Source organism: Rhinolophus sinicus, chromosome 1, assembly GCF_057876585.1.
Source record: "Rhinolophus sinicus isolate RSI-liver-muscle chromosome 1, RSI-T2T, whole genome shotgun sequence".
NCBI classification, from domain to species: Eukaryota; Metazoa; Chordata; class Mammalia; order Chiroptera; family Rhinolophidae; genus Rhinolophus; species Rhinolophus sinicus.
The window spans coordinates 123,076,046-123,100,581 of record NC_142501.1 but is presented as its reverse complement, the minus strand read 5'-3'; the positions used below and the strand labels follow the sequence as shown (position 1 = coordinate 123,100,581).

Sequence of the window (24,536 nt, the reverse complement as noted above, 5' to 3'; positions counted from 1 at the left end):
ATGGGAGGGTTTTGGGGGGTGTTGGGGATGTGCATGAAAAATGGGGAAGTACTAAATGGAAGAAGTACTAAATGATTGTTACAAAGTAGTCATGGAGATGTAGGGTATAGCATAAGGAATATAGTCAATAACAATGTAATAACTATGTATTGTGTCAGATGGGTACTAGATTTATTGGGGTGATAGATGGGAGGGGGTTTGGGGGCAGGGTGAAAAGGGTGTAGGGATTAAGAAATACAAATTGGTAGTTACAAAATGGGGATGTAAAGCATAGCAATATAGTCAATAATATGGTAATAACTATGTATAGTGCCAGGTGGGTTCTAGGCTAGTCAGGGGATTACGAGAGAGAGAGAGAGAGAGAGAGAGAGAGAGAGAGAGAGAGAGAGAGAGAGAGAGAGAGAGAGAGAGAATCAACTGAAAGAACTCAAAAGATTGTGCTAGATAAATAGCAAAACATTTAAGGGATGTCAATGTAGTGGCAAAGGAATAATATTTTGAAAGCAAGGTCCAGTGATAGTATTTTACTATAAAAACTTTGCTTTTATTATGTCAAGTGACTGATGTTGCTTTCATGATCATAGTTAATAGATTTTTTTATAAGTTAGATAACACAATCTATCATTACTAATCAACATCTGCATTCTGATTGCCTTAGGGATTTTCAATGTATATTTTAATCACATCTGGTACCCATAAAATTGACATTTCTGGGAGCATAATTCATATTAAAGAACTATTATCTTCATAGTTTACAAACACTCTATCTCACAAACCTAGGAAACTAATAATTTTCATTTGTTCTTGGGCATCTACAGTACAAATTTATATTTATAAATTGAACATTTTATGAGAGATTTAGTATAAAAGGATTAAATATATTGATTAATATATTGTGGGATGCTTCATATACCATAGAAAGAATTAACATGCATATAAAAATATGTCAAATAAAATTTGGCAGACATTCTAGAATACAATAAATGAATTTTAAAAATCTAAATAAGTGTAATTAAAAATTTTCCAAAACGCTTAAAATAATTAAGCCTCCTGAGGTGTTTTCTCCAGATGAAACTTAATGTTTAAGACTTGCTTTTTCATTTGTTAGTTATCTTTATCTGCTCAGATGCTTGACAAAAAAAATTTATAGTATACTAATTTCTTCCACAATTAGTCAAGTTATAGTGGACAAAACAGAAATGTATTTTCTCAATAGAGTGCTTTTATAGGCAGTCATAGTCAAGCAGACACACACACACACGCACACACACACACACAAACATAAAAAGCTACCTGAAAGAATATTTTTCGTCTACAGGCTCCTACTCTGGAAAAAATTGCCCGCAACAGTAGGTCTCTTCAAAGTATTCATACACTGAGGAATTCACAACTGTTTCTCTTTCTGTCAGAGTTACTCAACAAATTTTAAAATAGGCCTTACCTTTCTAAGCTGTAGGCCTTATGGCAGGTACCAGATGGGTATTTTTTATGAAAATGGCAAGTAGTAGATTTTTAAAAACCTAAACTATAAAAATAGTGCTGTTTAATAAGGTAGCTACTAACCACATGTGGCTATTCAGCACTAGAATTATGGCTAGTATGTCTAAGGAACTGAATTTTTCATATTTAATCTTAGTAAAAATTTATACTCAATTCAGTTATTGGAAATACTTTAGGCGTGTTTCGAACAACTCATGAATCTATTTTTTCATCTGTAAACTTTATATAATCTAAAAAAGAGATAAAGTATTTCTGGTGAAATTTAGTATCTGAATTGAGATGTGCAGGAAGTGATAAAATACCCACCAGATTTCAAAAACTTAGTATAAAAAATATAAAATGGCTCATTAATAATTTTTATATTGATCACAAGTTGAAATGTTACTATTTTGATATACTGAACTAACAAAAATATATCATGAAAATTTATCCTATTTTATTTTATTTTTTAATGTGGCTATTATAAAATTTAAAATTAACCACGTGACTCATTTTATATTTCTATTGGATTGTATTGCCTTAAAATTAGGTCCAAATAAATTAGGATCTACCAATAATTCTCGAGGCTTTACTGGCTAATTGCCAAGCTAACTGCCATTGTTGAACCTCTCTCCTCAAGGACCTCAGAGACTCCACAATCTCCAGGATTCTCCAAGGGGAAGGAAATGTGCTTAGTACTTACACCCCACTACTGCTGTCTTACACCCATGTAGAATTTGGGTTATTATACAGTTACCATATCAGATGTGCCAAATGGAAGAATGTATGCATGCCTCCCTCCCCAAACTAGATGTTTCCTAAAAGCAACTTCCCCTCCCCTTTAGGAGGACTAGAACTTGGGTTTTCTCACATCTAGTCCTGGGCCCCTTTTCTCTCATCATACCAACTACATTTATTAGAAATTTTTAAAGATTGCTTAAATTGGAAGGCAATAGGAAGTCAATGTTTAGGCTGATAACAGCTGAAAGAACGTAACCATTGATAATCTGTCTTATAAAGAATAATTATTTTAAAAATATTCACCAAGTAATTTTTGAGAATTATATGATTGCAAAACTAAACCAATTTTAAGATTATATTTGTCTTTCTTCATAGAAAGACAATGTTTCAAAGATTTCTATAAAACACCATTTTATAGAAGCTAATGCATTAAAAATTATATCAGAAACTTGAAAAAGTTAGTCACTATCTAATCAAAATTCTTCATGATAATTAGGCAGTTTTTAAAATTAAATCTCTGATCACAGAATGTTAGAAGTTAAAATTTTACAAAGGTATTTTGACAAAGCACCAGATTACATGCTAGCATGACAGAGCTTTTGATTTGTCCTGGTGCTCTGTAAAATAACCCTAAAAAGGAGTAGAAAGAAGATTGCTATTCAAGAAATTACCTTACCATTGGTTAATTCTAATAGGTCATTCCATTTTGGGGTTCCTTTAATTTACTTTTTTCATTTTTCTATAATTTTCTTTATGTTAGAAAATTGTATTGAAAGTTATTTTAAACTTACATAAAGTAGTATTCTTCCTGAAGCTGGACATGTAAATATGTAAAAATTAACTTTATTTATTTTCTTGGGAAAAGATTTTCATATTTCCTTCATTTAGTGGTTTTACACTTTATGTGTTATATAAACTTTTTTTGTGTATCATTATATTTGTATATTATATATAGTAGATATACATGGCATGATAGATTACTCCTTTGATATGTTTTATATATATTAATATTTTCAAAGCTAACTTATTGGAATTCTTTTGGTCAAGGAGTTCTCATAAACCTCCCAAAAATGCATAAACTTGTATCTTTGGAAAGAATTAATTGCAGAATATATGCAAACAGAAAACAAATTTTCATCTTAAAGAAATTTGTGTTTTTAAAATCAGTGTTACTATATGTATTAAAAACCACTGAAATCAAATAGGAAGAATGGTTTATATAACTTATATATAAGTTTTAAACATTGGAGTTTATATTCTCTAATAGTTATTAGAGAAAATAAGACATGAGTGCAGGATTAGAAAAATATGGCCTTTAATTCCGCGTGTGCTGTGGGTATTTTTCAAGATTCAGTTATTTAAATCATTCTATCTTTTCTTGGTAACTTTCCTTTTATTTATTTTGGATTTAGTGGAATAGTTCTCTTTTAGGCTTACAAGGACTGAAGCTTAGTTTTAATGCTCTGCAAATAAAACTCATTTTAAAAAATTAATCTTAAAAATAGCTTCCTGCTATATTACTGTGTAGCACCTGCATATCATAAACATTATTTAATTTTTTCAAATATAGATTGTAACTTTCTTTTTGCCACTCAACATTTCTTTTCCATCCGTAATATTCCCATTAATATAAATGTAAGCTTAAGGCAGAAAAATAATATACGAGGAACTATGAAAATCATAATCTATAGGCCCTTTCTAAATCAGGTTCACATTAAAGATTAATTTGAACTCTGTATTTGGGCACTCTTTAATATAGAATGTCTTAAATTAGTACAGAAATGTCTCAAATGACATTCCAGTTTGATTTGGAAATGTGTGTGTCAGTCAGAACATTATTTAATTTGAGGGAAAAAAGACACCAAGAGCAGAAGTAAAGGTACACATTGGTCTCATGTAGTATTTCAAAGTCCACATTTTGACACAGTGAAAATAAAATCTAGATTTGAAAACAGAAAAACTACATAATTTTGAACTTTTCAAAGCTGTTTTTCCTACCTCACTATTTCCTCTGGATAACAGTTGTTAATACTGTTAATGTATTCTTGAAGAAGAGAGCCAGGTTCTGCTTTTATCTCTTGAACTTTTTTAAGTCCACCACTTGTTACAAAAAGTCGTCGAGCTTTGCTATCATGTGGCAGCACCTTGAAAAATGAAGCACATGAAAATGTCAGTTTTCTTTTCCAAATTGGATTATCATTACTGAAAAGTAACAATATATCTGAGGGACTGTAAAAGAGAATTTATGTCCAATATACCTGTAACATAATAAGCCTCAATTTGCTGATAAGTGGTGGTAAAATGCAGTCTCTTTAGAAATGTATGACCTTTTTCTGTTGTGGAGATGGAATATAGGCAAATGAACATAAGCAAAGGTAATGGAGATCCACTCTTATATATAAAATGTAAAGTGGTGTCCCTCTTTGCTGATACCCATTCAAAATCTTCCCATTACCTACAAAATTAAAGGCAAACTCCTAACAAAGCCCAGAAAGCCTTCTGTGACCCAGCAACTAAGTACTAAGTACTTCTCCAACTTCCTTTCCCACCAATCTCCATCCCAAACGGTGCATGCCAGGCCATTTCTTGCCTTTGCCCATGCTGTTGCCATTCCTGGAATGCCCTTCTTCCTTCCCCACACCTGTTTGGCTAACTCTCGCTCATCTTTTAAGATTTCACTTTAAGAAACTTATCTGAGACACCTCTACTTTGTTATCCCAGGATGAGTTAGGTACTTTTTTTCTCTCATAGCATTCTGTTAAACCACTTCGGTGCACTTGCCATGTAATATTTTAATTATCAGTTTATGTGTCTGTCACACATAAATGTCATGAAGGCAGAAACTGTACATTCAATCAGTCACTTATTTCTCTAGTGCCTGGTACCTAACAGATGCTCAGTAAGTGTTTAACAAATGAATGAACATACGAAGGAGTAGGCAGAGAAAGGAAATTGAGATGTTAAATAGATACAAGAATCAGGAAAGTAAGGAATCAACAAATCCAAAAGAAGATTTTAAGAAGCAACCAATGAGAACTAAAGAAAGTCACTGGATTTGACAGTGGATGTTTGTGTGTCAAGAGGAAAGAGCCAGTGGAGATGAAATTAATTATGCAAGACAGCAACAAATATCCAGACTTGGAAAGTTCTGGAGGGGTGGTCCGCAATGTGGGAATTCCCCCTCTCTTCCTTGGTCATTGCCACTATTCCCTCTGACACAAACACCCTTTCTTTCCCCCACAATTCTTACTCTTTTTTCAAAACCAGCTTTTTCCAATCATACTTCCTCTCTGAATTACCTTAGACTACGTTCATTTATTCCTTCTTTTTTTAAAAAAAATGTATTATGAAGTCTAGCACATTAAAGTATTTTTTAATCATTTTTTCTAGTCTCCCCCCTAGATTGTAAGTTTCTTAAAAAAGAACTTTGTCTATCCTCAAAAGGGTACATGTAGGCATTTAATAAATATTTAAAACTACAAAAGGATCTGGCTAATAGGACACATATCAACTGGACTATAAAAGATTATACTAGTATGTATTTATAAAAAATGGAATGGTCTACAGATACATCAGTTATAAATATATTTTTGTTGTGGAGAGTTTTCATACCTCCTATGTCTGTCCCCAGCCATGTGAAACTATATCTTTTTACCTTCTGCCTTGCTTTCCTGTATGTTTCTAGTGCTCTTAGGTTTCCTTAGGTTAAGAAAACACAAAACTCTGCCTGAAGCAAATATTCCCAAAGGCACGTTTATAACAGTACATAATATGAGTACTATATTTTATCTTAGCTATCTAACCTTCCACAAAGCCCAGTGATTTATTTTTATTTACTTTAGTGACTGATTGACAACTCTTAATTCAGGTTAGTGTTCATTTTTATAGCAAGTTCAATAAAACCAGAATATCCCAGTAGCCTAAGCCATTAGACTATTAAAAGGAAACTTTCAGGGGCCGGCCCGGTGGCTCAGGCGGTTAGAGCTCCGCGCTCCTAACTCTGAAGGCTGCCGGTTCGATTCCCACATGGCCCTGTGGGCTCTCAACCACAAGGTTGCCAGTTCAATTCCTCGAGTCCCGCAAGGGATGGTGGGCTCTGCCCCCTGCAACAGATTGAACACGGCACCTTGAGCTGAGCTGCCTCCTGGATGGCTCAGTTGTTGGTTGGAGCGCGGGCTCTCAACCACAAGGTTGCCAGTTCAATTCCTCGAGTCCTGCAAGGGATGGTGGGCAGTGCCCCCTGCAACTAAAAATTGAACACGGCACCTTGAGCTGAGCTGCCGCTGAGCTCCCGGATGGCTCAGTTGGTTGGAGCCTGTCCTCTCAACCACAAAGGTTGCCGGTTCGACTCCCGCAAGGGATGGTAGGCTGTGCCCCCTGCAACTAGCAACGGCAACTGAACCTGGAGCTGAACTGCGCCCTCCACAACTAAGACTGAAAGAACAACAACTTGAAGCTGAACATAACCCCCCACAACTAAGATTGAAAGGATAACAATTTGACCATTGTTCCCCAATAAAGTCCTGTTAAAAAAAAAAAAAAAAAAAAAAAAAAAAGGAAACTTTCAGAAATAATGTCAACTTCTCATTTTCGAGAGATGATGACTGTGTCTGTAGATGATCCACTCAGCTCCTTACTCCCCCACTCTCTTAGGGGGTCAGTTTCTTACTTAGCTCCCAGAAAAAAAGAAAAAAAATCGTTTAATTATTTTCTTAGAAGGAGGTGTTTGACACACAGAACTATATCCTGAGGCGGTTTCAGCAATGTAAAACCTACTGTCCAGTGGCCATGGTTCTTGAGGGTCAGCCAAGTGTTGGAGATCATGGAAAGAGTTCAGAGAAGCAATGGCTATCAGTAGAGTATCTTTCAGTGGAGGACCTAAAACTAGGCCGACTTACTGTAGGGCTTAGAGTTTAAGTTATAACAATATATAGTTTTGTTTATTGTTTGTAGAAATATATGTAGTATACAGAATGTGGTACCTCCTTTATATAGTATTATAACTGACTATTCAAATAATATTTGTCCCCCATTCATTTTCATTAATTTTTTAATCAGACTTAACCACTTCCATGTTTAATATCTTAAAAACAACCGTGTGTGTGTGCGCGCGCATGTCTGCGCACGCGTGTTTACTATGTTCCTGGGATTGAGCTAAACTCTTTACATACAACATCTCATTTAACTTTACAATGACCCTATGGAATAGGTACTCTTATGATCCCTATTTTATGGGTAATCATACTAAGGTTTAGAGAGCTCAAGATTTTGCTAAAAATATTAGCACTGGTAAATGTAAATCCAGGTACCCCAACTCCACAGCCTGAGCTCAGAGCCACTCTGGAATACTATTTCCACAGACTCCATTTCTTTAATCAAATCTCCTGAGCACAATTTAACCAGTTCTTGATACTTAGGGTCACCATCAATGGCCGTGGCAACGCAGCCACTCTCTCTCAGGCTTTGCTATCAGTAGTCAGTCCTGGTGGCTGCTGCCCACTGCTAGCAGCTTGACTTCCTGCCTTACTACTTTCAATCTGCAATAATCTAAGAAATATAACAGCTACATTGGCTAAACCGTTCATAAAGTAAGTCAACAAACTTCACATCATTGTCTGAGAGCATGTCCAGTAAATGCATGGACTTTGTGGAAAATATTTCAGTGGTTCAGAGACCTTTTTCTTTTTCTTTATAAGATCTTTGCAGTGTTCCCAGATGAGTGAGCTTAACGGACAGTGGGAAATTTACTAAAAGTTACTTATCAACATAAATATTTTTATGAGGTTTTTATGTGTTCACCTACTATTTACCCCCAAGAACACTAAAAAAGACAGTACAGAGATTGTGCGGAAGAAGAAAGTGTGAATTATATATGTATGAATTTCATTAACCTGTGATAATTTTATGAACCTACGTTATTGTTCCTGTCAATACAATCAGTGAGAGTTAAGTAACAAACTTAACTGCCCGCCCCCCAATTATAGAAGAAAACATTGACCCAATAGAAAAAACAAGTTAACTCATTTTTATTTTCTTCCCCCATTTCCAGACTAAGAGCACTTCTCACCTTACTGAACTGTCCAACCACATGCTTCAGAATATTGGGAGGGGCATCATATAGAAATGGCTCAAGGGCTGGTAAATAGGTGCATTTTTGTAGGATAGTCTTCATGGCTTTTTTACTCTGTTGAAATACAAAAGCAAAATACATACCAAAGTAAGTAATCAATGAAAGTTTGACAAAAATTCATGTCTCATGTTCCTGGAATTTGAAAATGAAATCAATTTCCTGGTCTAAGCTGCAGTTGTTTCATTTTTTAAAAAAAAGTTGTCAGAAAAACTGCTTTCATTTGTTTTATCAAAAACTACCCTGCCAGTTGTCTTCATGTCAAATTTTATAATATATAGTGTATTATTGAGCTCTTAAGATACCTGTGAGGAAATTAAGGTTATAAATCATAAAGCTAAAGACTGTAAATTAATATGGATTATATTTTATTAGTGTAAAAATTCATATGTATGAAACTATGAGATATGTATGAAACTAAGGTCCTATTCCTCCCAATCAACAAATACGAGAAAATACTTAGTTTACAATGGAAAACCATTATCAGGCATTCTGTGTTCTCCAAAAGATTTCATGGCTTATATGTATATACTCAGAAATAGTCTATGTGCATTATTCAATGTACACTTGCAGATATGCTGCTGTAGATCACAGGTAGAAATTGCCCCATTCACACATAGAAGCAAAACAGAATCTACTCAAATGTAGACAAAAGCTTGACAATAGGGAGTGTGTCACCCACAAGCGAAAGAATCGATATCCACTCGTACCTTTCCCACTCTCCCCCAGCACTCTGTATTTTATGGTGACACCATGTGGTGCTGCCAGAATGGCTGCAGAAGGGCTGATGTGACTGCAGCACATCCCTGCACCCAGCTCTAAGGCCATGGCTGGTTGTGATTCTGTTTCTTTGTATTAAAGTCTGCCCCCTTCACTTTGGAAGGCTTCACAATTGGATTTATCTACAGCTGTTTTCCACTAGAAATCCACATCCGTTTGTATGTATGTGGTTTTGTGCTTTAGTGCATCCTTACAGCCTTTCCTCTGATCACCTACCTATTCTCTCTCTGAGGCCGTAGCTGACTCGTTCTTCTGGGATCTTGCATTGAACGTTTAGCAATGCTCTTGAATGTCACGGAGCATATTGATTTTCACATCATGAATTTTACAGTTGGTAAGTGGATTCTGCAAAAACTTTCATCACATTTGGGCTCTCTGTAAAGGAACTCTTGAATTTGTGGTTTCCCAGAGACCCAGGCTAAGCAGTCTTGTATAATCTCTTACCTCTTGACACATTTGTCTTCAAACATTGTTTTATAAACCAAATTAAATAGAACAAGGAACTAAGAAATGCAGCCCAAAGTTTTTCCACAAGTTGTATAGCCTAAGCAGGAATTAAACTCTCCATTCCCAGCACACCTAGTTAAACCTTTGTGAACCATCTTAGGATCATGGTGACCTTAACAGGCCAACAAATTTAACTTAACTGCTGTTGGTGACAAGGTCCACTAACAGTATAGCAGAGATCACATTCACCATACCATACAGACAGCCTTACTCTAATTCTAACAATTCCAAGTTCGTGATGTACTGTCAAGTTATTAACAAGAACTCTAGAGGATTAGAACTTCTAATGAATGACACTAGAAATTCACTGAACTTTACTCTATCCTTTGTTAAGAAATATACTAGATTTGCGACTACATTCCTAGGTAGGAATGTGTGTATCATGGTTCATAATCAGCTGTATTGTCTAGCATGAAAGAAATATTAGTATATTAATTAAGAGTTTGTTTACTTGTTGATTTCTGGATTTAAGATTTTTAACAATTTTACTGAGATATAATTTACAATTATAAATTAATTCATTTTAAGTGCACAATTCAATGGATTTTTAGCCAATTTACAGAATTATGAAACCATCAACACAGTCTACTTTCAAACATTTTCATCGTCTCAGAAGGAAACTTCATGCCCATTTGTAGTCATTCCTCCTTTGCCCCACTTTTCCCATCATCCCCAGGTCACTATTAATCAACTTTCTGTCTATAAATTAGACTTTTCTGGACAATTCGAAAGTTAATTTTGTTTTAAAAGCATTCTGGCCCAAAGAGTTATAGTTTTTAAAATGAAGGGGGAATGAAAGGATAAATTTTGTGACCTTGGGTTAGGGACAGTATTCTTAGATATGGCTCCAGCAGCACAAGCAACAAAAGGAAAAATATATAAATTGAATTTCATTAAAATTTAAATGTGTTTTGCTGTAAACAATACCATCAAAAGAGTTATAACACAGTACACAGATTGGGAGAAAATGCCTGTAAACCATACATCTAAATATATAAAGTACCTGAATATATAAAGAACACTTACAACTCCACAATAAAAAGATAAATAGCCTAATTTTTAAATGGGCAAAGGGTCTGATTAGACATTTCTCCAAAGAAGATATATGAATGGCCAATGAGCACATGGAAAGATTTTCAACATTATCAACCATCAAGGAAATACAAATCAAAACCACAATGACGGCAGCCGGTGAGCTCAGTGGTTAGAGAGCAGTGGTCATAACACCAAGGTCACCGTTTCGATTCCCACATGGGCCAGAGAGCTGCGCCTCCACAACTAGACTGAAAACGATGACTTGACCTGGAGCTGAGCTGCGCCCTCCTGGATTGAAAACAACGACCTGACTTGGAGCTGATGGGTCCTAGAAAAACACACTGTTCCCCACTATATCTCAATAAAAATTAAAACACACACACACACACACACACACAAATTAAAAAACTACAGTGAGATACCAATTCAAACCCATTAGGATGGTTATAACAAAAAACAAAAATAATAAGTGATGGCAAGAATGTTGAAAATTGGATTCCTCACACGTTGCTGGTGAGAACATAAAAATGGTGCTCACATTGGAAATCAGTTTGGCAGTTCCTCAAAATGTTAAACAGAGTTATCGTATGAGCTAGCAATAACACTCATAAGTGTTTACCCAAGAGAAATGAAAACATATATCCACACAAGAACTTGTACAATAATGTTCATACCAGCATTATTCATAATAGTCAAAGAGTAGAAATAACCCAATTGTCCATCAACTGGCAAATGGATTAATTGTGGTATATCAATACAATAGAATATTACTTGTCAATAAAAAGGAGCAAAATATTGATATATGCTATAAAACAAGAATGAGCCTTGAAACTTATTCTAAGTGAAAGAAGCCAGGCACAAAGGCCACATATGTTGTATAATTCCATTTAAATGTTCAAAAGAGACAAGTACACAGAGACAGAAAGTAAATTAATGGTTGCTTGGGGCTAGTCAGAGAAGATATAGCTAATGGGGGAATGAAAAGTTTCTAAAATTAGGTCATAGTGATTGTTGCACAACTCTGTGAATATACTAAAAGCCAGTGAATTACACACTTTAAATGGGTAAATTATATAGTATATGAATCATATTTTAATAAAGCTGTTAAAAAGGAGAATAACCATGATGATGAGAATACAATAACCAAATCAAATAATTAACTTTGAAACTGGTTTATAGCTAAGGTGATAGAATGAACTTATTCAAATACCAAAACTAACATGGAACATTTCAATATGATGCCCCTAAATCAAAATAAATGAAAATGCAATAGTCTGAATATTTCCAAAATATATGTAGGTAAGCTTACTAGATAAAAGATTTCTTCTTTCAGTTTTTATTAAGGTATTTGAAATAACATGGACACAGGCAGATAGGAAGGCTATGTGAAAATATGCAAGAAATTCCAAGGGGCTGCTCATTGTTTCTGCTGGATCAGAACCAATTAAGGAATGCTTATAGAAGCTGACACGCCTTTGGGACAAATGCACTTCAACATGGCTTTATAATGTGAAAGCTGCCACAGAGTAACAAATGAGAAATACATTAGACAGTCCCTGAACCTCTTGGATGCATTTTCCCTACTGAGATAGGATCAAATCAAACAGACTTGGACTTTCATCCTAAAGCCTTTAAAACAACAACTGATAAAATCCAAGAGCTCTTGGGAAAGAAAAAAAAATGATCAAGTCCCTACAATAAGAAAATATTTGTATGGACGTAAAGCCTTGGAAAGATTGCTAACAAGACAATGATTGATAAAGATCCCACTTTTTAATTTAATACTCAGTGTATTTCCTGAAAGTAAATATGATATCAAACGTAGGCAGAATGAATCTTAACTTCTATTAGTAAACCTAAATATTTTAATAAAGCCACCTTTATTAAAATAAAACACAATAGAAATTATCTTACTTTAAGGAGTGAAGTTTTCAAATTTCTTCTACTGCGGTGATATTTATATTTTTTAACATCATAATAATTCATTAAAACCCAAGTTATATGAACTTGGTAGTATAAAAATGTATATAATGCTACCTGAGACTATTTGCAAGGGTTTCTCAGCTATAATTATTATTGATTTCACTATTGATTATTTATGCTCTAGCTCATATATTCTTATATTTCCAAAACTTAAAGGAAAATAACAGTTGTTAAGTGCAGAAATCTGAAAGAGATAGACTTTTTAGGATATTAATAATTTATCTGTTGATAATCTAGAAGTTGAACATAATTACTATTATAGCCTGGGCAGCACAGTTTATACCTGTAGAGACCCTGCAGAGGAGGCCATAGTCATTGGATCACTAGAGGTAAGGGGCAAGGGAGGATGAGAAGTAAGGAGGGAAGAGGAAAGAAGAGGAATTTAGCGGGGAGGGGATAGAAGAGGGTAGAAGAAAAGACAGTAACAATAATGGGTTAAAGAAATTTGAGGCCAAAAGAAAACTGCATATATAGGTAAAAATTATACATATGTAAATCAGCTGTGCTGGGCAACTCAAAACTGCAAATGGGCTTGGAGTTTCTCAACCAGAAAGTCAAAGAATCACAGAATTGTTAAATGGGGAAAGGCCTAAGCACATTGTCAATCTTATTCTCCCTACCAAGCATTGCCAAGGAATGCATTCAACATTGGAGAAATATAAGGGAAGCCCTAAATCTATCAAATCATTACTTTGATCTGGCAAGAATTTGTAGAGAAATAACATGTAACAATAACTAAATATAAATTTACTTTTATAAAATTTAAAATTTATAAATATATAAATTAATAATTAATAAATGATTCACTATATATAACTTGCAGAGTCCCTGAACTATACAGTTCTAATAAACTTCCTGCCTCATTATATCATCTAAAGTTGTTTCAGCAACTGTGTTTTATTTGTTACTTTATTGTTTTAATTAAAATTTAAATATAGCTTAACATATTGTTGTTTATTTTATTTTGAATTACTGCTTTTTCTGTGCACTTCTTTCAATCCAAGTCAATTCTAAAAGCAGCTTTCAAAAAGTTACATGTTTCCTAATAAGGCAGTATGCTAGGAAACATGTTTTTCTTTCTTTGAAATCCTATAATTATTAAACAACCCATCTTACTTTATATTCCTGTTTTGTGAGTCATTTTAGTAGCTAGTAATATTTTTTTTGGAAAGCTTGATTTATATATATATATATATATATATATATATATATATATATATATATATATATATAAATGTTTAATTCAGTAAATCTTACAGACTTTTTTCTTGTTTCCCCTGCTTCCACTTTCACTCCCCCCCATTCAAGCCATTGTTTCTCAGTCTAGTTGTGTAGGACACAGCTCCCTGGCCCATGCTGGCATTATGAGCCTTGCGGCTCCCTCTGGCTGAAGCAGTCGGTCGACAGTCGTTGTTCAGCTGCTCACAGCAGCTCACAGCAGCTCACAGCAGCTCTTGCCCACTGCCGGCCACTCATGCTCATTGCCAGCCACTCACTCTGGCCACCAGCCGCTCATCACAGCACACAGTAGCCCATGGCAGCACACAGCAGCCCACGGCAGCTCACACTGGCTGCCAGCCACTCACGGAGGCACACAGAAGCCCAGGGCAGCACTCAGCAGCCAGTGGCAGCTCATGCCAACCTACGGCTGCTCAAGGCAGCCCAGCTCCAGGGAGAGCTGTTATTCACAATCTTAGCTATATAGGGCACAGCTCACTTGCCCATGTGGTATTGAACCACCATTAGGAGCACAGCACTCCAACCACCTGAGCCACCAGGCTGGCCAGACATTTTTATTTTAAGGAACAACTATAAGACATATAATTAAAAGAGTAGGAATTTGGAGTTAGGAAAGTTAGATCATGGCTTCCTGAATATCCTCTTCCAGTTACATTATACTTTTGAAAGCATCTTCAATTCTTTGGGACTCAATTTTTTAATGTAAAATGGATTAAAGTTCTCTCCAGCCAATTCCAACTCCAAAATTCTATTATTCTTCAGTTCCTATTCTTTAAGAAAAGTCAATAGCAGTGTAGAAGGCAATAACCAGACATTATTTTTCAAACAACTTTGCATTTGCAGAGAACTTTCTTTAAAATATATCACTGATTTTTAGAGACAAGGGTAATCTGTTTTCAAAGAAGTCACCTCAGTCCTGATAAATTTGTATTTCTTGACTCATGAAAGCAATATTATTCATAATAAAAATTAGAACATTTTAAATTACATATTTTTAAGAATGAGTCAAAATCTAACAGAGCTTCATAAACAGGTAAGAATTAAGCACTTACTTTTTCTTGAAGATCCTCTGAGCTTTTTGTTGACATGTACAATGAAAGCAGAACTGGTAAAGTATTTGTGACTGCCACAGCCTGCGCATGCTCTGGAGTGTGTCTCCCAATCTGTCCCAAGGACCAAGCAGCAGCAGCCTTAATATGGTCCTCTGTTTCTTCTGACAAGCAGACTGACAACTGGGCCACTCCCTGCAGCGTTGATCAAAAGAGCAAGTGTTATGACGCTAGACCAGGATTAAAGCGTCTTCCATGTCTCTCAAATATTAAAAGAAGTCATTTTGGCCTTTATCAATTTTTTCCTAAACAGTTCAATAAACGAGCACAACACAGGGGCTGTCATTTTTCAAGTCAATAAAGTAACTAGAACTAATTTACCTCAATTATCTGTAACAATCCAACTAAACTAAGACTCTCTCTGCTAGCCTTTACTCCCCAAATACAGACGCAGTTAACCAAACAACAGATGCCACAGACCAGTATCTAAGCAAAACCAGATTCCACTGGATTTAAAATTTAAAAAGCTTAGGATTTTAAAACCTTTTATTTTCCTTTGTTAAGAAAGGTAATTTAGAATCCTTTTAGAATCACCTTTTCACTAAGTATAACAGACTGAGAACAAAATAACTACTATAGATCTGAAATCAAATGAATAATGTGAGCAAGAATTCCATTTAAGTAGCTTTTAGATGAAATATATTCACTGAAACCTTTCCTGAAATAGTAAAAAAATTTCCATTAATTTTGGCCAACTTTTAAATGACAGTTTAGCCCATTTTAACATGATTGAATGTACAAGTAGAAATGATTACTTTTGTAACACAGATAGCATGTGCTTATATTTTGTACTTTAGGCTTATCTATCTAAATAATCAAACCATAATTAAATATCACAGTTTATGCATCCAATGAAGAATCAAATAGCCAAATCAAATTATAATTCCAGATTCTGTATAATTTTCTAACTAATTTGAGACTATAATAATAATCACCTTAAATTTAGTGCCACAAAAGTCAACGTCACATCGTCATGCTACCATAGCAAAGGCCAAATGATCATATACACTTCTTTTACCCTCTATCTTTAAACTTGGTTATTAAAACCAAATTCCTGAAGAGACCTGCCATATTTCTTTGTTGGCTTCTTTTGTACAACTAAAAATGTGTGACTGCAATACAAAAAGTCAGACCTTTCTTTAGAATGAGACAACCTTCCAGAAAGTCCATACTCTGGGACATACCAAGATTGAAGAAGCAGGAGGAAAAGCAGCCTCCTCTACTGCATCCTCCAAACTCTGACTTACTGGCCTCAGTTGTTATGAATAGCAAATGAGATAAGGAACATGAGTGTGCTTTGAAAATTATAAAGTTTTATTTAACTGTGAAGTACTTTATTAGCTCTTACAGTACTATACAGGAAAAAGATAAAATGATGCAGTATTGTGCGGTTTGCCTCAAACTACTGCCGTCACCTTGATCTTCAACTAACTGAGGGACAATGAGGTGGGAGAGGCCAGAAGCAATCCTGGGCCAAAGGAGAGACTACTTTCTGGTTAGTTTGGGGAGCAAATATAGGAAGCAAAAGCAATTGCTGCTTCTTTCATCATTCTTCCTACGTGCAAGTTTTCTGACGATCCACAAAAGAACCAAGAATCAAAACTCCTGGTAACATCCCACCGTTACCCCTGGTAACGGTGACCCTTCAGAAAGCAGCAGTACTGTTCTAGTCACCATCATAGTCTTTGTAATACAAGAACAAAAGGAAAAGCACAGGATAAAATGCGAGTGGAGCAAAGAATTATCAAGGAATAGGTAGAAATAAAGATCTGAGGCTCCTTTTCATTCTGAGGATTAGCAAGGAATAAAAAAACAAATCCGCACTGTTTAACATATAGCAGCAGCTTTTCCATGCTGATAAGAAACCCACACCCTAGAAGGTCTCTAGAGACACTGTAAGCACACAGCTTCTGAAGCGTTCTTCAGGTTATCAATATTTACTCATTCAACCAATAGTTTTGGATCACCTACTGTGTGCCAGGGCTGCACTGTAGGGAGGGTTGATACCAAGCTGTAAATTGAGAGGAGGCCAAATCCCAAGAGCAAGGACACAAAACCTCACTGTTTGATGTGTGCTCTGAATTGCCTACATCTAAAAACAGAAATTAGTTCATGAAAGCTGAAGGAGAGAAAGTGGATAAAAAGGGATGTCCCAGTCATTGTCATCTCCTACCCAAGTGACAGGAAAGGGGAAAGAATGTAGAGACCTCTGAGAATAATGAAAACAAGTCCCAGCATTTCATTTATAAGTTGTCTTTAATCAAAGTATTCTCTGCATGTTAGTAAATATGTACAGTCAATCCTTCAAGATACAAATACACTGAATATTTCAATACAGATGATACTAATATGCAGAGGTATTGAAATTTTGTCGATATTAAATACTGAGTATAACTTTAAACTGCATGCAAAGTAAACCTTACTTCAAGCACTGCTTTCAGAAACATACTGACAAGCCATGAAAACAAGCCGTAAAAGTCTTCAGGTTTCTTTCATTCATGTCAGTTATATTTTATATTCTACGGGAGAGTATTAATTTGTGTTTCTGTCTTAGAATATCTCACTGCAATAACTCTGAGAAAATCAAGCAAGAACAAACCTTGGAAATGATCACTGCCATCGCCAGGTTCTCAGAATGAGCCGCAACATAACCAAGCATCATGATGCCAGGCAGCCTTATGTTGCCTTTGCAGGACCCAATGCAATCGATCACAGCAGCAACTCCCCCTGTGTTAACTATCAACTGTGAGAGCTGAGAGAAAAGAAGGAAACTTAGGTAATTGTGATGGTAAAGCACAAGATGATCTTTAAATATTACTTTAGTATTGCAAACTTTTTAACTAAGGACCTGAAAATATCTGGTAAAATTTGAAATATGATCGTATAAAATTACTATACTTATAAAGAAATACACAAGTATAATAATCCTGCTATTTCAAATGTACAAATATACTCACCATGCGTAGCTTTACTTGGAGCTTCAATTTTTCATGCACTGATGACACAGCTTTAATACCTATTATAATGGATGTTAAAACTCCTCACCTAGATACTACACATAGAGCTAGCTCATAAGTAGCTAAAAACTGAAAGTCCAATTTGTGAATATGAAGCAGATTAATCATTGAATGCTGAAAGACAATGTCAGACTTGAAATATTCTAGCATAATTATCTCCCATTTGTGAGCAATGATTACTAGCTGATTACACTTCAATCATAAAAAATCTCAATCAAGTGAAGATGTTAGGTAAAATAGAGAATGAGGACTTTACAGTTTATTGAAATGAAATTGATTATTCAAAATATACATAGAAAAATATACAACTTTAGAATCCACCCAGGCTTGCTTCATCACTATTCCGTTGGCGTCTAAGAACTCAGAATGGAAACCAGCATATAAGAGCAGCTACTTGAGTGGTTACATTAGCCTGGGGACCCCTTGGTCTCTCCCAACCTGGAACTGTACAACCTATTACTACTCTCCGCTGACCTAAAATGACAAGGATCACCAAGGTCCATGGTCCCCACAATCTAGACATGGAAAGCAGGAAATGATTAAAAACTGAGATTTCAGTCTCAAACTCCATGGATATAACCCAGTGGTTCTCAGTGGGGTCAGGGTGAGGGCAGTTTTGTCCCTTGGAAAACATTTGGCAATATATGGAGACACTTCTGATTGTCATGACACGGGAAGGGGTACTACTGGCATCTAATGGGCAGAGGCCAAGGATGCTGCAAAATATCCATCTGACAGTATACAGGACCCCTCCCCCTCATAACAGTTATCTAGTCCGAATGTCCATAGTGCTCAGGATGAGAAACCCTGACCTAACCAGATCATATGGCACAGCACTTGGGCCCTGTGTACAAACTGATGTTTTACTTCAACACGAAAACTAACTCATGGTATTGCATTTAAAGCTTTTTTTTTCTTTACCTCGGGTGTATGTTTTGCAATCTCTCTAATTAAAGTACAAGCATTTTTCTTCACGTATTCATCTTTGTCCTTCACACAGGTAAGTACAACTGGGAAAATCTCTGCTTCAACCACCATTTCTGCCAGATCCACAGAATGTTTTGCAACCTGACTGAGAGCTGAAAGGACCTGACGCTGTTAAGCAAAAACCAAAATAAAACAAAACATTATGTAGAGTCCACTGCAGAGTTCAGACACAGTTTAAACACCTTTTTACATAGTCAAATACCTTTATAAAAAGATAAAACAATTGCATATCTAACATAACCTGATTTCTGATTCTCAAGACATTCACATCTTAGTCTTATACCTAAATACTCAATTTCTTCAAGTCCCTAATTTCCAAATTAAGTGTCTTAGTTTTCTATGGACTATTTTAATCTCTACCACAGATGATCTAAGAATATGACCTTCGGATGAATACTATTTCTTAATTATGTAATACTTAAATTGTTAGTTTACGATACATGTGGTAAGGTAATAGAAAAAGATCAAGCAGAACTGGCATTTTATTTTTGGCATGATGCTGATAACATTTCAAAGAACTTTGCATTGCTTAGTTCATATTAACAATTTAAAAACCTTATAGGATATAACCATTACAATATAAAAATATAATCGGTGACTATTTTAGAAAGCTATAAAAATATATATAAATACGACAATGTTCTTAAGAAATTTAAATAGTGGTGGGCTAGAAAACCTTTAGGTCCCTTCCCACCCTGAAATTCAATCATTATGTGATTCCTTATTTTAGTGATTAATGTTAATACTGATGCTACTTCTAATTTTAAGCCTTGCACATACCTTTCTCAGTCATGTGTTTATTGTCTAATCTTTACAGCATGACTTTCACATATTACAAGGCCAAATACACAATATTAAGCACATCTGTTTTCAGTGATCATTTACAAATTATTTTAAATGTATAATATTAATCTATACACATTTTCATTTTCTTAGATTAACAGAAGACTGGTTTGTTTTTGATTATTTTTAAATACCTTCAGTTTAGCATCAGGGTTCAGGATCATCTGGGCTAAGTGAGCAATCGCTCCCGCATCCCCCACTGTCTGTGCCAACTCTGGGGAGTGCTTTGAAATATCGCTGAGAGCCGAAGCAGCAATCCTTTTCAAAGCAATTTCTGGCTCCTGGATACAGAGTACTAAAAGAGGAACCGCTCCCGCGTCCACCACAGCTTGTGACAGTTCTGTGGGCCCAAGAAAAGTAATTAAGTGAGTATGGGTGACTGACCCTTGTGCAAGCCATTTTTCACCCTGACAGATACAGCAAAGAAAAAAGGGGAGGGTGTGCTTCACTGTCTCGACATCTGCATTTCAAATCAGCCTTCCTGGTTTCGTAAACTATGTGGACCAATCCTGAGCTGAAAAGAGTACAGGTCAATAGATGGACCTTCATTTACATGAACACATTTGAGGTAGATTAGGCTGAAATGGCTTGTTTTTCTTTTCTTTTTTTTAAGAGAGTAAGCAGATGTCAGCTGTTTAAAGCTCTGACAATTCTGTACTTCTCAATAGGCAAGCATTTTATACATGGTTTACAATATCAGATAAAATTAAAGCACCAAAAATTTACCAACCACACTAATTAGGCAGTATTTTGTGCTGTTTACATGAGTAAACATTAATATGAGTCTTGTACCAATAATGTCAATTTTTAAATTCCTTTCATCTTATAGTACTTTCAAAAGATTTTTTTAAAACTTTATACGAAATGCTTTTTTATTGTACATATAAAAACACTTTCAAAAACAAGATCTACAACTGAACAGCATAGTTTATGTAAATGTTAATGTTTAGGTAAAGCAGTAAATTTATCCTAAGCGTTTTACATGTCAGAAATAAACATCTTTTGAGTACACATGTTGATTTACTTGTGTGCCCAAGAAGAACAGCTACAAAAATAATAACATATTTTAAATTACACATAATGAGAGATAGGCACGCAGACCCATGTAATATATATGTAAAAAATGTCTTTTGAAAAACAGAACACACAATACATAGTTACAGATTCTATTTTTATTGTATTCATGGCTTCTCTTACTGAATCACATATGCCCATTTCTATAATCTCTCCCTTTCAAATTATGTCATTTTCCCAGATTTGTAGTGCCCTGACAATTTAGGTCTTAATAGCACGTTATCTCTTCAGTATATCACTTAAAGTTTTTAAATATGGAGTTTAATTTTTCAAAAGATTGGTAATATATTTTCTAAAAGGAAATAATGTTAGAAAATACAGATTAACATCCAGTATTTGTTTTCCTTAAATTATTATAATTATCTTATAAGTCCCAATATTGCATAAACCATTCATTGTTTCATTAAACAAGTATTAATGGAAGTTACTACGTGCCAGACGCTTTCAACTCTTGTGCAGATGACAGGCTTCTACAAATTAACACTACATTGATTAGCAAATAGTTTCAATCTTTAAACTGTGGTGTGAAATATGAAATACAATGGTAAGTTAATATGTAATCTTAAGAACTAGAGGCAGATACGTGGAAAATATTTTTTTTTTTAAAAAGGCAACAACAGACTAGAATACCAACACTTTCCTCAAAAGCATCTCTGTGATTCTATCTCAACTGCCTGAAAACCAACAAGACAGCAGGTAAAACAGGTGATCACTGTCTCTCTCCCTTCCCCATTCATCCAAGGGAAATGGAAAGAGAGATACAGTGTGGTATTATACGAAATTTCTAGATATAATTTTCGTATTTTATGTTAATGAACATGTTATTCAATCCAGTCCAAAGTACACAGATGTTCGTATGGTAATATCAACTTGCTATGTACATATTTCAGGGTACCTAGAATATATATAATGGGCTGAAAATTTTGTTTCAAGAGAGTATAAGGATTAGTTCCTCTATGTATTATCACTTTTATACAGTTTCTAAGTGTAAAGAATATGCACTAAACTATAACTGTTTAAAAGTACTATTAATAAAAACTTAAGGTTCATTTTTTTAAAAAAAAAACCTATTATCATTGTTATCCCCACACATTTTATCCTTTCCTTGAATAACAGAGTGCCATATCCTCTTTTCCCTGAACCATGTAATGTCAATAATGAAGCAAACTCTGCTGCTCTTCTGACTTGAGACCCAATCCCATCCCAAGCTGTTTTTGGTTCTCTCTAGAGTTCTGATGTTAAATGCGGGAAAGGCTGGGAATGGCACTGGAGGAAGATTCGCCATGAAGGTAATGAAGCTTCCAAGGACTTGGATTGGGCCTAGCAACTTTGTACTTGAGATTGCATATACTTTACATCTCCAATTTTTAAAAAAGATTTTTATTAAAATATAGTTAACATGCTATATTATATTAGTTTCAGGTGTATATCATAGTTATTCAACATTTATATACCTAAAGAAGTGATCACCATGGTAAGTCCAGCAACTAGCTGACACCATACTGTGCTATCACAATATTATTGACTGTGCTATACATTACATTTCCATGACTTATTTGTTTTATACCTGGAAATTTGAGCCTCTTACTCCCCTTCGTCTGTACTCCCCCTTTTTTAATTTTGTAATTACAGTGACATTCAATATTATTTTATATTCATTTCAAGTGTACAGCATAGTGGTTACATCTCCAAATTTACACCGTCCTAAAAAATGTGGCATCTGCTCTTGAATGACACACATTGTTATTTAAAATGACATTGTTCTACCACCTTCATACACATATTAAGTATAAGATGATGTAGTACATACAGGTAAGAATACAATAAGCCTAAATAATGCACAATATACCATATTACACATGCTATAGCTACCTCTTTATTAGCCTGCCTCTATCGCTACTCTTTCTCCTATGGCATATCTTGCTCCTGTTCCCTACTATTGCTTCTTCTGGCATTTCTACGCCAATGACTGTTGGTGTCTACCCAATAGTCTTTGTCAGCCAGGGCATAGACTTGTGGACCAATCCTGGCCAATGAGACCTGAGTAGAAGTTTAAGCCACTTGTAGTTGATATTCTGTAACTTACAGCCAAAAAACATTCTGAGGTAATTCTGTCTTCGCTCGTGCTCATTGTATGTGTATATTTTCCTCTCTTCCTTCAGTCATTGAGTGTTCATTAAATGCTTACCATGTGCTAGAAATCTGGCTAGACGTTGGGGCAGCAGAATGGAGTAAAACATTGTTTTGTTCTAGAAGCCTTTGCTCAGGATGAATATACAAATACAACACTGCAAGTATAGAGCAGAGCTAGGAGTCAAGTCTGTGGAGTGTTTGGTGAAAATGTATATTGGGGTGCATTTCAGGCAGTGCTTCCCACCTTACTTCTTTTTGCTGTTTTCTTTTTTCCCTATACATTCTCTAAAAAAAGTAGTAACCAAAACATACAAAATTCTGATACATGTAAAAATATCTACCCATAGGAGACATTTAACAGAGCTCATTTTTAAACTCTAATTTGGAAATGAATTTTGGTTCAATTAATTTTATCATGCTTATGAAATCAAAGATTGACGTATACAGAATTAGAGGCTCATAAAAGGTTTGATGCCCTCCCCCCACAAAAAAAAGCAGGGAGCCAAGAAATTTATCTTCCTGTATCTTTGAAAATATTTTAGCATCGTTTTAAATTTTAAGCAAAACTTCAAAAAAATTAATTCTTTTAAAGTAGACCTATTGTTCAATAACAAGTGACATAATCATATACTGTTAATAACAAGCAAGATTAGAAGTATTTATGCAAAGAAAATGAAGAGAAAAAACTTATTAGGATGGTGCAAAAGTAATTGCGGTTTTTATAATTATTTTCAAACTTTTAAACCGCAATTACTTTTGCACCAATCTAATAGTTTGCTATACTAACATACTAATAGGATTTATACTGCGTTGATGGTACTATTGGTGATATATTTTCTTCTATATTTGCCAAATTGCCTTCAATGTGATTATATATACTTTTTTAAAATAAAAGAAATATGAACATGACTTCTGTCCATACTTATAGCTACTGCTGGGGCTAGCTATATTAACATTACTATTATAAAGGAAAAATAAATATAAACATTTTAGTTTCTCAACATGGCAGAAAGTTTCTTATTTTAAAAAATGGTGGGAATGCTCTTCCCATAAGCAGCCTGAAATGACCTCTGAAAATGATTCGCTATTCACTTGACCCAGAGAACCCCACAAAATCATGCAAATCAAGAGGTTCAAATATTCATGTTCACTTTAAGAACACTCGTGAAACTGCCCAGGCTATAAAGGGTATGCATATTCGAAAAGCCACCAAGTATCTAAAGGATGTCACGTTACAGAAGCAATGTGTGCTGTTCCATCCTTACAGTGGTGGAGTTGGTAGCTGCACCCAGGCTAAACAGTGGGGCTGGACACAGGGTCAGTGGCTCAAAAAGAGTGCAGAATTTTTGCAGCACATGCTTAAAAATGCAGAGAGTAATGCTGAACTTAAGGGTTTAGATGTAGACTCTCATGGGTGGATTAACCCACACATGAGCTCTCCCTGCCACACTGAAATGTTCCTGAGTGAGAAAGAGTAGATTG

At 35.1% G+C, this 24,536-nt stretch overlaps 1 protein-coding gene across 1 annotated transcript in view; it reads right to left on the bottom strand.

Moving 5' to 3' along the window:
* LOC148759251 (sperm-associated antigen 6) overlaps nt 1-24,536 on the bottom strand; it is a 72,884-nt gene that overhangs the window by 3,508 nt on the left and 44,840 nt on the right. Inside the window, exons 5-10 of the mRNA XM_088789164.1 lie at nt 19,982-20,187; nt 18,939-19,112; nt 17,600-17,752; nt 14,944-15,135; nt 8,288-8,404; nt 4,219-4,364 (exon numbers count right to left, since the gene is read on the bottom strand). Coding sequence (XP_088645290.1) covers nt 4,219-4,364; nt 8,288-8,404; nt 14,944-15,135; nt 17,600-17,752; nt 18,939-19,112; nt 19,982-20,187 — 988 coding nt within the window. The remainder of the gene's footprint in view (nt 1-4,218; nt 4,365-8,287; nt 8,405-14,943; nt 15,136-17,599; nt 17,753-18,938; nt 19,113-19,981; nt 20,188-24,536) is intronic.